This window comes from Schistocerca serialis, chromosome 3, assembly GCF_023864345.2.
Source record: "Schistocerca serialis cubense isolate TAMUIC-IGC-003099 chromosome 3, iqSchSeri2.2, whole genome shotgun sequence".
NCBI classification, from domain to species: Eukaryota; Metazoa; Arthropoda; class Insecta; order Orthoptera; family Acrididae; genus Schistocerca; species Schistocerca serialis.
This window is the reverse complement of record NC_064640.1, coordinates 86,291,019-86,307,874: the sequence shown is the minus strand read 5'-3', so window position 1 is coordinate 86,307,874 and position 16,856 is coordinate 86,291,019. Positions and strand designations below refer to the sequence as shown.

Below are 16,856 nucleotides of genomic sequence, written 5' to 3'. Positions count from 1 at the left end.
ACAAGTGCATACACACATTCACACGATCCCTCAGACACAACTCATGCATACGTGATCACCATCTCTGGCTGCTGCATCAAAAACCTCTGAGAATCAGATCCAAACAAACCACTCCTCCTCATCGGCAGCTGCTAGGCTAGTAGCAAGAAGTGGTGCCAGCAGTGACTGCAAGGTGAGGAGAGTAGTAGGAAGTGGAGAAGCAGTAAGAATGAGGGAGTAGAGAAGTGGTGCATGTATTCAGCTGCGCCCAGCCAGTGACGATGCATGACATCTCTGTAAACAAACCATTTCATGTACCGAGACAAAAACGAGATTTTTTTTCAGTGTTTCTTTCTTTAATTTCTCTGATTTCCCTGACATGTTTGAAATTCCCTGATTTCCAGAACTTCTGGCAGCCCTGTATATACATATGGGATGCATGAAAAAGTGACTGGGTGGCACACAACTATACTTGTAAGAAAATACGGAAGTAACTGTGGATACACATGATGCTGTGGCAGCCTATATAACAAAAGCAAACATTTTATGTGCCAAGAAGAGCGCCAAGGCCATGGGGGGGGGGGGGGGGGGGATGTGGAATGCCAGTACACAAAAACAATACAAGTAGATGCATTAAGACAATACAAAGAACGAGACACATTAGAAAATGATCTTGCCTTTAAATGTGTAATAGTGAAAGACAAATATACTTTTGAAACAAAAGTGATGAAATAGCTGGGAAGATTTCTGTTTGGCTTTCACTAAACCAACACCACTCTCAGAAATTTGTGAGAAAATTAAGAACTTCATCAACATAGGGAGCACCAAGAAACAGGAAGCTCCTCCATCAGAGGATGTGATAGAGGGAATACTGCAGAAACTGCCTCCCACTAGAACAGATTCCACATCTCAACAAAGATGTGAGCATAGAGTGTATGAGCTTTTGAGGCTGTATAATGCAGCAGAAATGGAAAAAGCACTATTATATGTGAAATGTACAGCACCAGGTCATAACGGTATTAGGTATGAAATGCTTTGGCACATCCCACGACTGAGAATACTGCACCTAATTGATGTCATGAACAGAGTATGGGATCAATATATCATTAATCCATCCACAAAATTAGCAAGAATAGTGACAGTTAAAAAAATATGGCAAGCACAGAAATAAGGTCGAATTTTAAAGAGCTATAATGTTGCTAACATTCGTACACTTGCTGCGCAGGGTAGCCACATGGTCTAGGGGCATCCTGTCATGGTTCGCGCGGCTCCCCCCGTCAGAGGTTCGAGTCCTCCCTCAGGCATGGATATGTGTGTTGTCCTTAGTGTAAGTCACTTTAAGTAAGATTAAATGTGTCTAAGCTAAGGGACCGATGACCTCAGTAGTTTGGTCCCATAAGATCTTAGCGCTAGTTTACAAATTTATTTGTACACAAAACATTAGAAATAATGATTAAATATACACTATGTGATCAAAAGTATCTGGACACCTGGCTGAAAATGACTTACAAGTTTGTGGTGCCCCCATCAGTAATGTTGGAATTCAATATGATGTTGGCCCACCATTAGCCTTGATGGTAGCTTCCACTCTTGCAGGCATACACTCAATCAGGTGCTGAAAGGTTTCTTGGGGAATGGCATCCCATTCTTCATGAAGTGCTGCACTGAGGAGAGGTATTGATGTCAGCCCATGAGGCCTGGCATGAAGCTGGCATTCCAAAACATCCCAAAGGTGTTCTACAGGATTCAGATCAGGACTCTGTGCAAGCCAGTCCATTACAGGGATGTTATTGTCGTGTAGCCACACCGTCACAGGCTGTGCATTATGAATAGCTGCTCAATCATGTTGAAAGATGCAGTCGTCATCCCCGAATTGCTATTCAACAGTGGGAAGCAAGAAGGTGCTTAAAACATCAATGTAGGCCTGCGCTGCGATAGTGCCACACAAAACAACAGGGGGTGCAAGCCCCTCCATGAAAAACATGACGACACCATAACACTACCGTCTCCAAATTTTACTGTTGGCTCTACACACACACTGGCAGATGACATTCGCTAGGCATTCCAATGCCCACACCCTGCCATTGGAGTGCCACATTGTGTACCGTGATTTGTCACTCAACACAACATTTTTCCACTGTTCAATCGTCCAATGTTTACACTCCTTACACCAAGTGGCATTTGGCATTTACTGGCATGATTTGTGGCTTAGGAGCAGCCGCTCAAACAAAAAATCAAAGTTTTCTCACCTCCCGCCTAACTGTCATAGTAGTTGCAGTGGATCCTGACATAGTTTAAAATTCCTGTGTGATGGTCTGGATAAATGTCTGCCTATTACACATTACAATCCTCTTCAACTGTCGGCGGTCTCTGTCAGTCAACAGACGACATTGGTGTGTACATTTTTGTGCTGTAATGTCCCTTCATGTTTCCACTTCACTATCACATAGGAAACAGTGGACATAGGGATGTTTAGGAGTGTGGAAATCTCGCATACAGACATATGACACAAGTGACACCCAATCACCTGACAAATTTCGAAGTCCATGAGTTCCGTGGAGCACCCCATTCTGCTCTCTCACGTTGTCTAATGACTAGTGAGGTCACTGATATGGAGTACCTGGCAGTAGGTGACAGCACAATGCACCTAATATGAAAAATGTATATTTTTGTGGATGTCCGGATGCTTTTGATTACATAGTGTAGATTGGAGCAGTGGACATAAAAGACAGGCATTCTGTTGCCATAACAATTTGAGTTAGGAAGGGGAATAGGCTCAAACAAAGTTCTATTACTTTTAACAACCAATTTTCACGGATATCTAAGCAAAACTAAATACTTATTGGTAATTTTCACAGATTTAACAAATGCCTACAAGAATATATCAATATTGTTAAGACTTTCATAACCACTTGTTGGTTCAAATGGCTCAAATGGCTCTGAGCACTATGGGACTTAACATCTATGGTCATCAGTCCCCTAGAACTTAGAACTACTTAAACCTAACTAACCTAAGGACAGCACACAACACCCAGTCATCACGAGGCAGAGAAAATCCCTGACCCCGCCGGGGATTGAACCTGGGAACCCGGGCGTGGGAGGCGAGAACGCTACCGCATGACCACGAGCTGCGGACTGACCACTTGTTGACAAATTGCCTATTTGCTTCTGTCTCGGGTTCTTTGGCCGACATTCATCTAATGATTTTACTGACATTTCACCAGCACGAGTGGCTGGCATTGTCAAACCTTCACCCACCATTGCAGGTGGTGAACTGGAGCTGAGCTCGTGGCCGCAGACTATAGGTACCTGGCACACCAACGTCTGAGGGCTTCTCCGTGGTCATTTCCGTTGTGGTTTTCCTCTTGCTACCTGTGATGGTCGTTCACTGCAGCAAGGGAAGACAGGTCTGTTTATCTTCAGGCTTTCTTCTTTCTTGTTGAAGCTATTCCCGTGTTTGTGTATTTCTACAGTGTTTTGCCAGTTTGTACATTGGTGAGCCAGGAGCGCTAACAATCAGTCTTAGTGGATCATTGTTCATGTGGATCTTAAGTAATCCATACTGCCGAGGTGGTAGGGCTTCTGTGTTGTGCAGGTTTCTCTGTATGTCCGCCAGCAGAGAAGATGCCTTAATTAATCTATTTGTATTCCATGTGATATGCTGCGTCGGATCTGCACTTAGATTTTGGTATGTCATCAGATCTAATAGGTCTTGGATCTTTTGCTCATAATCTTCGGTCTTCATTATGACCGTCGATTTCCCCTTATCGGCAGGCAGTATCAATATACTCTTGTCGGTGTTAAGATTCTTAATAGCTTGTAGCTCTTCTTTCTTCAGATTGCAAGCTGGTGGTTTAGCTCGGCACAGTATGCTGGCTGTTTCAGTGCATATTTCCTCTGCCCTTTCACAAGGAAGGGAACAAATGGCTGCTTCGGTGTTAACAATGATGTCCTCCTTAGGTATAGTTCTGAGAATGATAGCAAAATTCCCTCCTTTTCGAAGAACAGACACTTCCTCTTCAGTCAATTGTCATTCAATGTGGCTGACCACTGTGTGTGACATATCGAGAATCGCCTTGTCAGTCTGCTTCTGCCATCTTTCAAACTTTTTCTTCTGTCATTCAGTGCAGCGTTCGAGATCATTCTCCATGCTCCTGTGAGTGATGCTGTTGATCATGTTCCAGTTGTCTCTCTGGTACTGAGCGCTACAGGTTTCAAATCCACACTAGACAGCTTGGAGCTCAATGACCACTAGAGGCTGCTGCAGCAGTCGCACCGTACGCCGTGTATGCTCGCACTCCTGGCCCCGAGTCTAACATGAGGGCGCTACTGTGGAGCACTTGGTCCCAGTGGCCAATAGTGACATACCCTGTCATGTATTTAGGTGAGTGCATCTCACTCAGTGAGGCAGTCTGGTATTCACATTGATTCAGTTGACATCTCGCTTACAACCATCGTGTTTACGTTGTGTGCGCTTACTTCCCATTTACAAGTGGGTGTTGATTTGTTTTCATGAGGTTGTCTCTTGTGACCCTCTGTTGCCTAGTACTTTGTTGTTGATCTTGGTGTCTTGCTTGGTTGTCAGTCATCGTGCTTGTCCTTCCACTCCCGTTCGTCTGTCTTGTTTGTTCATGGGTCGCTCCTGTCGGTCACACTGCGTTTTCATTAGCAGCAACCCCGCAGCAGTCCCTGCCATGGTTACAACAGTCTCGATGCTCTGTTACGCTTCTAATATAATTTGTGGAGTATCCATTGCTCCTCAGTATACTTTCCAGGTGTTGCCATTTCACGTTTGAGGTCCATATGAATCATGTCTCTTTTCTGGCTCAGGTGGTAGTTTGATAGTTTGTGCAGGTATCGGTCCATGTGTGTCAGTTTTCAGTACACGCTATGTCCCAGGTTTTCGCCATTCAAGACAGAAGCAAATAGGCAGTTTGTCAACAAGTGGCCACGAAAGCCTTAACAATTTTGTCTTATGCCTCTATGGGGAGGAGATCTGCAGATTGTACCGATGCCTTGACCAACGCTGGAAGAAGAAAGTGGGATTGATGTAATCTCTCGCCTTCCTTTTGCGGTGCAGAGATGAAGTTGTTACACCAGAGTTCTTGAAATATAAGTGCCTATTCACAACCGCCCAAGCCCATCATATCTACAATAGAATGGAATGAGCTTTTCTTTGTGAGAGAATTCAAACAACATGGAGAGACTTGGCAAGAACGGATCAGGAACTTCTGGACATGTTCTATCTACTAAGTAGCAGAATGCATCAAGATGACTGGGACAAGGTCAACACCATCACTCACATGAGCATGCAGAATGAACTTGAGTATGGCACTGAGTGACAGAAGAAAAAGTTTGAAAGTTGCCGGAGGCAGACTGACAAGATGATTCCCGACATTTCACACACAGTAATCAACCTCACTGAATGACAATTGACCAAAGAGGAAGTGTCTGTTCTTCAAAAAGGAGGGAATTTCGCTATCATCTTGAGAACTAAAACTATGGACGACATCACTGCTAACACCAAAGCGGCCATTCAGACCATTCCTTGTGAAAGGGCAGAGGAAATACGCAATGAAACAGCCAGCATACTGCGCCGAGCTAAACCACCAGCTTGCAATCTGAAGAAAGAAGAGCTACAAGCTATTAAGAATCTTAACGCCGACAAGAGTATATTGGTACTGCCTGCCGATAATGGGAAAACGACCATCAGAATGAAGACCAAAGATTATGAGCAAAAGATCTCAGACCTGTTAGATCTGACAACATACTGAAAACTAAGCACAGATCCGAGACAGCATATCACACGGAATACAAATAGGTTAATTAAGGCACCTTCTCTGCTGGCGGACATACAGAGAAACCTGCACAACACAGAACACAGAAGCCCTACCACCTTGGCTGTATGGATTACCTAAGATCCATAAGAACAACGTTCCACTAAGACCGATTGTTAGCACTCCTGTCTCACCGACATTTAAACTGGCAAAACACTTGGCCTCTCTGCTCCAACTGCACGTGGGGAAGACTGACACACACTTAAAGGACTCAGGACATTTAGTTGAGAGTCTGAAGAAACTAAAACTTGCACCAAATGACATCCTGGTCAGCTCTGATATTGTTTCTTTCTTAAGGAAGTGACACTCAGTGGTGCTCTGGAGCACATTGGTTCCATTTTCCCACAAGAAATCACAAAGCTCTTCCATGCATGTCTGACCATGAGCTATTTCATAAGGAATGGCAATTTCTACGAACAGCTGGACGGCAATGCCATGGGTAGTCTTCTTAGTCCAGTTGTGGCCAACTTATTCATGGAACATTTCCAAGCACAGGCACTGGACTCGGTGACTTGTAAACCTAAGGTGTTGTACAGATATGTATGATACTTTCGTTGTGTGGAGCCATGGTGAAGAACAGCTCAGTGACTTCCTAAGACACTTGAACAGCCTCCATGCCAACAAAAAATTTACCATGTAAGTAGAAAAGAACAAAAAACTACTATTTCTAGATGTGCTGGTCACAAGGGGATGCTGTAGTATATCAAGAGGTTGTAACAATGAAAAATTGAACTGAAATGCAGAGGGATCTGCAAAGAATTCACGCATGGTGCAGGGAATGGCAACTGAATCTCAATGTAGACAAGTGTAATGTGCTGAGAATACATAGAAAGAAAGATCCTTTATCATTTAGCTAAAATATAGCAGGTCAGTAACTGGAAGCAGTTAATTCCATAAATTATCTGGGAGTAGGCATTAGGAGTGATTTAAAATGGAATGACCATATAAAATTAATCATCAGTAAAGCAGATGCCAGACTGAGATTCTTTGGAAGAATTCTAAGGAAATGCAGTCTAAAAACAAAGGGGTAGGTTACAGTACACTTGTTCACTCACTGCTTGAATACTGCTCACCAGATAGGGTTCATAGAAGAGATAGAGAACATCCAATGGAGAGCAGCGCACTTCATTACAGAATCATTTAGTAATCGTGAAATCATTACGGAGATGATAGATAAACTCCAGTGGAAGACTCTGCAAGAGAGACGCTCAGTAGCTCGGTACGGGCTTTTGTTGAAGTTTCAAGAACATACCTTCTCCAAGAAGTCAAGCAGTAAATTGATCCCTCCTACATATATCTCGTGAAGAGACCATGAGGATAAAATCAGAGAGATTAGAGCCCACACAGAGGCATACCTACAATCTTTCTTTCCATGAACAATGTTGTTGTTGTGGTCTTCAGTCCTGAGACTGGTTTGATGCAGCTCTTCATGCTACTCTATCCTGTACACACTTCTTCATCTCCCAGTACTTACTGCAACCCACATCCTTCCGAATATGCTTAGTGTATTCATCTTTTGGTGTCCCTCTACAATTTTTACCTTCCACATTGCCCTCCAATGCTAAATTTGTGATCCCTTGATGCCTCAGAACATGTCCTACCAACCGGTCCCTACTTCTTGTCAAGTTGTGCCACAAACTCCTCTTCTCCCCAATTCTATTCAAAACCTCCTCATTAGTTATGTGATCTACCCTTCTAATCTTCAGCATTCTTCTGTAGCACCACATTTCGAAAGCTTCTATTCTCTTCTTGTCCAAACTATTTATTGTCCATGTTTCACTTCCATACATGGCTACACTCCATACAAATACTTTCAGAAACGACTTCCTGACAATTACATCTATACTCGATGTTAACAAATTTCTCTTCCCCAGAAACACTTTCCTTGCCATTGCCAGTCTACATTTTATATCCTCTCTACTTCGACCATCATCAGTTATTTTGCTCCCCAAATAGCAAAACTCCTTTACTACTTTAAGTGACTCATTTCCTAATCTAATTCCCTCAGCATCACCTGACTTAATTCGACTACATTCCATTATCCTCATTTTGCTTTTGTTGATGTTCATCTTATATCGTCCTTTCAAGACACTGTCCATTCTGTTCAACTGCTCTTCCAGGTCCTTTACTGTCTCTGACAGAATTACAATGTCATTGGCGAACCTCAAAGTTGGAATAGAAGGGAGAACCGTTAGAAGTACTCAAGGCACCCTCCGCCACACACCGTCAGGTGGCTTGCAGAGTATGGATGTGGATGTAGATGTAGATTCTACCATAACTTTACACAATATTAATACAGAAGCTGTTTAGCATGATCAAAAGATTTGATCAAAATCCATAACAGGTATTAGCACACTGACAAATCACAAGAAATGGTCAACAAACAACTGGATCATGACTCACAAGTGCTGGCTTTCCACAAGGTTTTGCATTTACATATATATACATACTCTGTAAGCCACCATAAACAGTGTGGTGGAGGGTATCCTGCATCACTACTAGTTATTTTTGTAGTATAATAATTTATTAATCAATATTGCTGGAGCCTGGGCTTCAATGAAGATTCCTGCAGGCACAACAAGTGACACTTGGAACATTCGTCACCAATAGGATGACCTGACCACTAAATAACCTCCAGCCCACCAACCAACAAAGACCTTCAGGACAATGTTATAAATGGCGGGCACCTGGGCACCTACTTCTTGTTCAAGATTAGTTCTACATTGCTGGTTGATGTTGAACATTACTGAGCTGTTGATAGCTAGCTCTATTGGCAAATATTCAGTGTACATACATGCATGCCCATGCTGAGCCTCTGCTTATAGCTAGCGACAGATGCCACAAGAGGTCAACAGTGTAGCAGTTCTTCAACAACAAGTTGAGTAATTACGTTTATTTAAAGTTCACTTGTGTCAACTAATCTTCCGATTGCTTGTCCAGATTCCTTCAGTGACTGATCCCATTGGCCACCTCCCACCCATTTATCATTACCAAAAAGGACATAATGTTTTACTCCTTGGAATGTAAAGGTTTCCAGCTTGCATCACATCAATTTCCTTTCCTGTTCCACTTGCAATGAGAGAAATATGACTGGCTATATGCCTCTGTATGACCCCTAATTTCTTGATCTTACCTTCATGGACCTTGTGCAATATGTATGTTGGTGGCAGTAGAATCATTCTGCAGTCAGCTTCAAATGCCAGTTCTCCATTAACAGAATGCTGCCTTTCCTCCAAGGATTCAAATTTGAGTTCCTTAAGCATCTCTGTAATACTTGCGTGTTGTTCAGACCTACTGATAACAAATCTAGTAGCCCACCTCTGAATTGCATCAATGTCTTCCTTTAATCTGACTTGGTACAGATCCCAAATACTCAAGCAGTAATCAAGAATAGGTCACACTAGCATCCTATATGTGCTCTTCTTTATAGATTAACTACACTTTCCCAAAATTCTCCAAATAAATCAAAGTCGACCATTCACCTTACCTACCACAGCCCATATATGCTCTTTCCATTTCATACAGCTTTTGTCTCTGTTGCTCTTCAGTATATATATAGTTGGGATTTACATGATCGAGTGGGGGATAGCACTAAGATCTCGCAATTGTTGATGATCTCTGCATTATTGCAACCCGAGAGATAGTAAACTATTGTATTCAGACATTAGGACAACTGATGGAGAATTTACGCATTATTGCAACCCGAGAGATAGTAAACTATTGTATTCAGACATTAGGACAACTGATGGAGAATTTACAATCTTGGCTCATAAACAACTCACTTTAAATATCTCCTAGTAAGACCTCTGTCTGTGTATTCACTAGACACAGACTTGCAGGCTTGATACAACTAAAACTAGGCCCATATACATTTCCAGTCAAGAAAACTGTCAGACCACAAACTGACGTGGAGCCCACATTTTGGAAGAGTAACACAAAAATGTGAAAGTTTAATAATTGTCCTATGAGCAGTTACGGATATTGCCTGAGAGGGATGGCGGGGGGCTGACACCAGTGTAACTCTATGCATTTACAGAGCACTCAGCACTTTTTCAAACCTACTAGACTATGCAGGCATCTTATACAGATCTGCAAGAAAATCCATGCTACTTAACCTGGACAAAATACAGTATAATCTGCTCTGGATCTAGGTCAGAGCGATGAAATCAATGTCAATAAATGCTCTGTTACGGGAAAAATTAGAAGCACCACCACACACCACATCTCTGACAATGTAATCTCGCAATGAAGTTCATGCTGAAGCAAGTCAGTTTATGAGACCACTGGTTATGCAGAACATCCATATGGTGGAAATCAACTATTTTACCAAATGCTATTGGGTCAACAAACAAGCACCAACATATGTTCTAGATTACTTGAAAATAGAAGAACTCCACCACAGAGTGATGTGCAAGACAGCTCTACCATGTTATGACAACAATTATCATACATCTCTCACACAAATCAAAGCAAACATTCTGAATGATAGCTATGATAATCCTTCAGAGCATGTACGGTGATACAAGTCTTAATGCACATAATGGCTGCCAAAATAATACACAAAGATGGTGCCTAGAATGCAAATGGCGCTAGATATGCATTCATAGACCAGACAACACAGTTTGGGGATGTTATAAATTACCTGTACAAATGTCTGTTACACAGAGCCAGTAGCCATTTTAGAAACAGTAACTATAGAGGAAATTGCAGTGAGGGCAAATTTATTTTTTTAACTGATTCCTGAGCACAAGTCATGACCTCAAAAAACCATTTTACACAGCAACATGACGACACAGTCAATTATGCAGTTATGCAGCAAAAATACATCACATTAATGTGGGTCAAAGGGCCCAGCGGCATCTGCAGCAACAAACAAGCCAACCAGTTCGCTGAATGAGGTGTTGCTTCAGGAATGCCATGTCATCCGAATATTCTGCACACAGACTTTATATGCCTTAAAGGGCAGGTTGGTTGATTTGGGGGGGAACGGGACCAAACAGTGAGGTCATTAGTTGCATCAGATTACAGAATGATGGGGAAGGAAGTTGGCCATGCCCTTTCAAAGGAACCATCCTGCAATTTGCCTGAAGCAATTTAGGGAAATCAGGGAAAACCTAACTCACGATGGCCAGACGTGGCTTTGAATCATTGTCCTTCTGAATGTGAGTCCAGTGTGCTAACCACTGTGCCACCTCGCTTGGTGACTTAAAAGGGACAATGCGATTGAGGTGGGATGAGGAAAGGAGCAGACGAACCAGTGGCAAAGGGTTCAAATGGTTCTAAGTACTATGGGACTTAACATCTGAGGTCATCAGTCCCCAAGACTTAGAACTACTTAAACCTAACTAACCTAAGGACATCACACACATCCATGCCCGAGGCAGGATTCGAACCTGCGACTTTAGCGGTTGCGCGGTTCCAGACTGTAGTGCCTAGAACCGCTCGGCCACCCTGGCCGGCAAAGGGAAACATTATAAGCAATAATCCTGTGACCCTATCAATGCAATGGTAAATGAAGCACATGGTGTAAACGGGACCTTATACAACCACTGTCAAATGAATTTTGAATGTGGTCACTTTTTAAAAAAAAAAAAAAAAACACCCACTTACATCACTTGGGGCTCACTGTCAACCATCTTTGTACTTGTAGAGAAGAAAAAGACATGAACCATATAATTTTGGAATGTTCTGCAATGACAGACAGGATAGGTTGTACACTAAGTCAAGTGACTGGTATAGGGGGACAAAGACCTCCATTGCATTGCCACTCTTTTGGTAACAACAGGCGTTAGGGTGGATAAACTCATATACATAGTTCTCAAGGAATTATGAATGTCTGTATACACTGAAGAGCCAACGAAACTGGTACACCTGTCTAATATCGAGTAGGGTCCCCGTGAGCAAGCAGAAGTGCTGCAACACAACGTGGCATGGACTCGACTAACGTCTGAAGTAGTGCTGGATGGAGCTGACATCATGAATCCTGCAGGGCTATCCATAAATCCATAAGAGTACGAGGGGGTGGAATCTCTACTCAACAGTACCTTGCAAGGCATCCCAAATATGTTCAACAATGTTCATGCCTAGGGGAGTTTGGTGGACAGTGGAAGTGTTTTTTCACTCAGAAGAGTGTTCCTGGAGCCATTCTGCAGCAATGCAGGATGTGGGGTGTTGCATTGTCCTGCTGGAACTGCCCAAGTCTGTCAAAATGCACAATGGACATGAATGAATGCAGGTGATCAGACAGGATGCTTATGTATGTGCTACCAGTCAGAGTCATAACTAGATGTATCAGGGGTCCCATACCACTCCAACTGCACATGCCCCACACCATTAAAGAGTGTCCACCAGCCTGAACAGTCCCCTGCTGACATGCAGGGACCACGGATTTATGAGTTTGTCTCCATAGCCATACACATCCATCTGCTCAGTACAATTTGAAACAAGACTTGTCCAATCAGGCAACATGTTCCCACTCATCAACAGTCCAATGTCGACGTTGACAGGCCCAGGTAAGGCATAAAGATTTATGTTGTGCAGTCATCAAGGGTACACAAGTGGGCCATCGACTCCAAAAACCCATATCGATGATGTTTCATTGAATGGTTCACATGCCGACACTTGTTGATGGCCCAGAATTGAAATCTGCAGTAATTTGCAGAAGGGTTGCACTTCAGTCACATCTCTTCAGTCTTAATTGGTCCTGTTCTTACAGGATCTTTTTCTGACCGCAGCAATGTTGGAGATTTGATGTTTTGCTGGATTCCTGATATTCACAGTACACTCGTGAAATGGTCATACGGGAAAATCCCCACTTCATCACTACCTGAGAGGTACTGTGTCCCATCGCTCGTGCGCTGACTATAACACCATGTTCAAGCTCACTTGAATCTTGATAACCTGCCATTGTAGCGTAACCAGTCTAACAACTGCAGCAGACACTTGTTGTCTTATATAGGCATTGCTGACCACAGTGCCGTATTCTGCCTGTTTATACATTTCTATATTTGAATACGCATTCCTATACCAGTTTCTTTGGTGTTTTAGTGTATAATCAGCTGCATCAAAATCTAGATCATGTGAATATGGCAGGAAGGAAGAGAAAACTAGCAACATGGTACCATATGTGAAAGTGGCCTCTCTGAAAGTGGCCACTCTAAGGGGACACGGCAGAAACAAAGAATTGCGTTGCCTGGAGGTCGGACCACAATTATTCAATACATCAGGAGACAAATCAGATACATAAAGTAAAGTTAAGTGTACTTGTACAAATCTTTTAGTTAAAAATAATACATCTTTTACGGCAACTGGTTTTCATTTAAATTTTGTACACAGAGAAGTATACTGTATACATACCAATTTTATAAAAATTATACCTGTTTTGCTACAAATGGATTTAAATTTCTACATATATAATAGTCAAAAGTGACAGTTGTTACTGATATGTATAAACTATGGTTGGCTGCATGGTCATGAAACCAAAAGTTAATAAATAAATTTAAAAAAATACATCAAACACAACTGAAGTAATTTTTGCTTCACACAACTACAGGTGTGTTTATTTTACCGGATTATCCAATGTGAATAGTCAGCATATAGCCATATTTTAACTGAGAAAATGGAATATTTTTGTACACCTGTTGCTGCAGCACTGGTGAAATATCACGAACATGATCCTTGGAGGATTAAAAAAATCAAACGGAGTATGGTGGATGTTTGATTTTCCCCCCTGTCATCAATAAGGCTACTTCAATCAAGTATTTCAATTCAGAAGTTTTTTAACTGAAACTGAAGGATAAGAAATTAAAAATGCAGATCATCTTTTCAGATAATTCCTTTTGAAATTGAATAATGATCTATGCAAGTAGAGGAGGAGGAGATTAGTGTTGACAACGAGGTCATTAGAGACGGAGTACAAGCTCAGATTTGGGAAGGATTAGGAAGGAAATTGGCTGTGCCCTTTCAAAGGAACCATCCCAGCATTTGTCTGAAATTATTAGAAAAGTCACGGAAAACGTAAATCAAGATGGGTTTGAACCATCATCCTCCCGAATGCGAGTCCAGTGTGCTAACCACAGCGCCACCTCGCTCGGTCTATGCAAGTAGAAATTACTATTATATTGTGTCATAAGTAAAAAATTTTGCTATTACACACTGATGGAAAAAAATATCACAACACCAAGAAGGAATTGTGTGACAAACGAAAGTTGGTAGGTGTGTTTCTACATCTGACAGATGATGTCTATTCAAGTTTCATGCAAATCACATAAGAGTGCTACTAGTAGCGTCACTATGATGACGCAAATCAGGCTTGCTTTAAATACATGCTGCAATGGTCGTGAGTGTTAGTTGCCTTTGAGACTGGACGTGGTGAGTTTATTTTAGTCAAGAATGCCTTTAAGGCAACATAGACGCTATTATCAGCACGTCACTGAATTTCAATTGCATCATTTACTAGGGCTGCAAGAAGCTGGATGTTCCGTCTTCAATATTGCAGAAATACTTGGCAGGAATGTAGCCACTGTACATGATTTCTGGCAGTGGTGATTACGAGAATGAACAACCACAAGAAGACTAGGCTCAGGACGGCCACATGGCACTACTGAGAGGAAAGACCATTACGTTTGGCGTATGGTTCACATGTATCTACAGTAGCAATTTGAGCAACAGTTGGCACCACAGTGATATAATGAACTGTTACACATTGTTTACTTCATGGACAGCTTTATAATTTATGGACCTTTTTTATGTATCTTTCTTTGGTTCAGTGCATTTCTATTTATAAATCTAAAACTTACTTGAGATTTTCCCCACTGAATTCTTTATCAAGAAATTTGGTGAAATGTTCCTTCCCTACAGGATCTTGCAGTAGCTCCTGAAGGCTGAATGCCCAGCGTTTTACTCGCCGAGCAGAAATTTCTTTCCTGCAAGTATATGAGAATATGCGTTATTCTGTCATCTACCTAACATAAAAATAATGTGTCTCATGTTTATAAAATAAAAGTGATATTTTATCACTCTAGACAAAATCTCTCTCAGTAGATCTGCAATCATCGTTAGCACTGAATGCTAGTACTCTCGTCTTGGTCACTTATATGTGTTCTTATTTACCATCTCATTACTTGTTTCAGGATAAACACATCATCAGATATGTCAAAATCAATTTATGAGGTGTCATCAAAAAGTAATTGGAACTTTTTAATTTTGCATGCTTTATACATCGTGGTTTCAAATAGTTTTTTTTTTACCTTGTTGGTGCACATGTTCCTGATATGTTTGCATTTTCAGCCATTTTGAATATTAAGTTTATCGTTCACAGTCAAAAAGGTCATAGATGTTTTCATGTGCTCAGCATATTTTTAATGTGAGTGGTATGAACATTTCAAAGAGGGTTGAGAAGACAATGAAGATGATGACCGCCCTGGACAATAGCACATCAGTTACTGATGACAATGTGGAAAAAGTAAAGAAAATGGTCCTGAAAAGTTGCTGAATCACCCTCTGTGAGGTTACTAACAATGTCGGCATATAATTTGGCTCATGCCAAACAATTTTTTTGGGTGTTTTTGGCATGAAATGAGTAGCAGCAAAGTCTGTTCCGCAACTGTTGAATTTTGACCAAAAACTATGTCACATAGAAATGGTTCAGGATGTGCTGAATGACATCGACAATGTTCCAGAACTTCTAAAGAAGGTTGTAACAGGTGACAAAACATTGGTATACAGGTATGATGTCAAAACCAAGGCCCAATTGTCTCAGTGCAAATTATCTGAAGAGCCAAGACAAAAAAAAAATTCAACCAGTTCAATCATACATGGAGGTTCTTCTCACAGTTTTCTTTGATTACAGTGGGGTAGTGCATCATGAGCTCTTGCCTTATGGCCATACTACATTCCTTACTACCTGGAAGTTATGCACTGTTTGTGTGAAGCAATCTGAAGAAAATGACCAGAATTGTGGCAAAACCACTCCATGGAAATTGCGTCATGATAATGCCCCTGATCACATTCAGTGCCTGTTCATGATTTTTTGGTAAACAACAAAACCATTATGTTGCCTCAGCCACCATGCTTGCTGGACATGGTCTCCTCTACTTCTCTCTATTCCTGAGGCTAAAAAGATTTATGAAAGGACTTTGTTTTGTCACCATTGATGAGATAAAAACAGAATGGCTGAAGGAGCTGAACAAAATAATAAAAAATAAGACTGGAAAAAGCACTGGCACAACTTAATTATACCTGAGAGGAATTACTCTGAAGGAGAATAGATGATGATGAATAAACAAAGATTCTTTGATTACAACAAAAATTCCCATAACTTTTTGATCATGCCTTGTAACATAGCCTGTCATCGACTGTTTCATCCCATAACACCCAATGTCCCTGAATTTATGGAATGGACTAGGAGATGACATGATACTTTGCATTGATTTTGACAGATCTGATGATTAGTTTATCCCAAAAAGCGTTTTGAGATGATAAAAAATTATATTGGTGACCAAGAGAAGTGTATTATAATTCAGTGATGTTTTACACAGTAATATGTAACATGTTGTATGAAGTAATTGTCTCTTATCACATGTAATCACCTGCTACATATACAGGGTGGTCCATTGATAGTGACCGGGCCAAATATCTCACATAATAAGCATCAAACAAAAAAACTACAAAGAACGAAACTCATCTAGCTTGAAGAGGGAACCAGATGGCGCTATGGTTGGCCCACTAGAGGGCGCTGTCATAGGTCAAACGGATATCAACTGCATTTTTTAAAATAGGAACCCCTATTTTTTATTACATATTTGTGTAGTACGTAAAGAAATATGAATGTTTTAGTTGGACCACTTTTTTCACTTTGCGATAGATGGTGCTGTAATAGTCACAAACGTATAAGTATGTGGTATCATGTAACATTCTGCCAGTGCAGACAGTATTTGCTTCATGATAAAATTACCCATGTTAAAATAGACCATTTACCAATTGCGGAAAAGGTCAATATCGTTTTGATGTATGGCTATTGTGATCAAAATGCCCAACGGG

At 41.3% G+C, this 16,856-nt stretch overlaps 1 protein-coding gene across 1 annotated transcript in view; it reads right to left on the bottom strand.

The window, feature by feature from the left end:
• Nucleotides 1-16,856, bottom strand: part of LOC126469750 (regulator of G-protein signaling 7) — a 262,114-nt gene that overhangs the window by 28,691 nt on the left and 216,567 nt on the right. Inside the window, exon 10 of the mRNA XM_050096964.1 lies at nt 14,615-14,740. Within this exon, the coding sequence (XP_049952921.1) occupies nt 14,615-14,740 (126 nt within the window). The remainder of the gene's footprint in view (nt 1-14,614; nt 14,741-16,856) is intronic.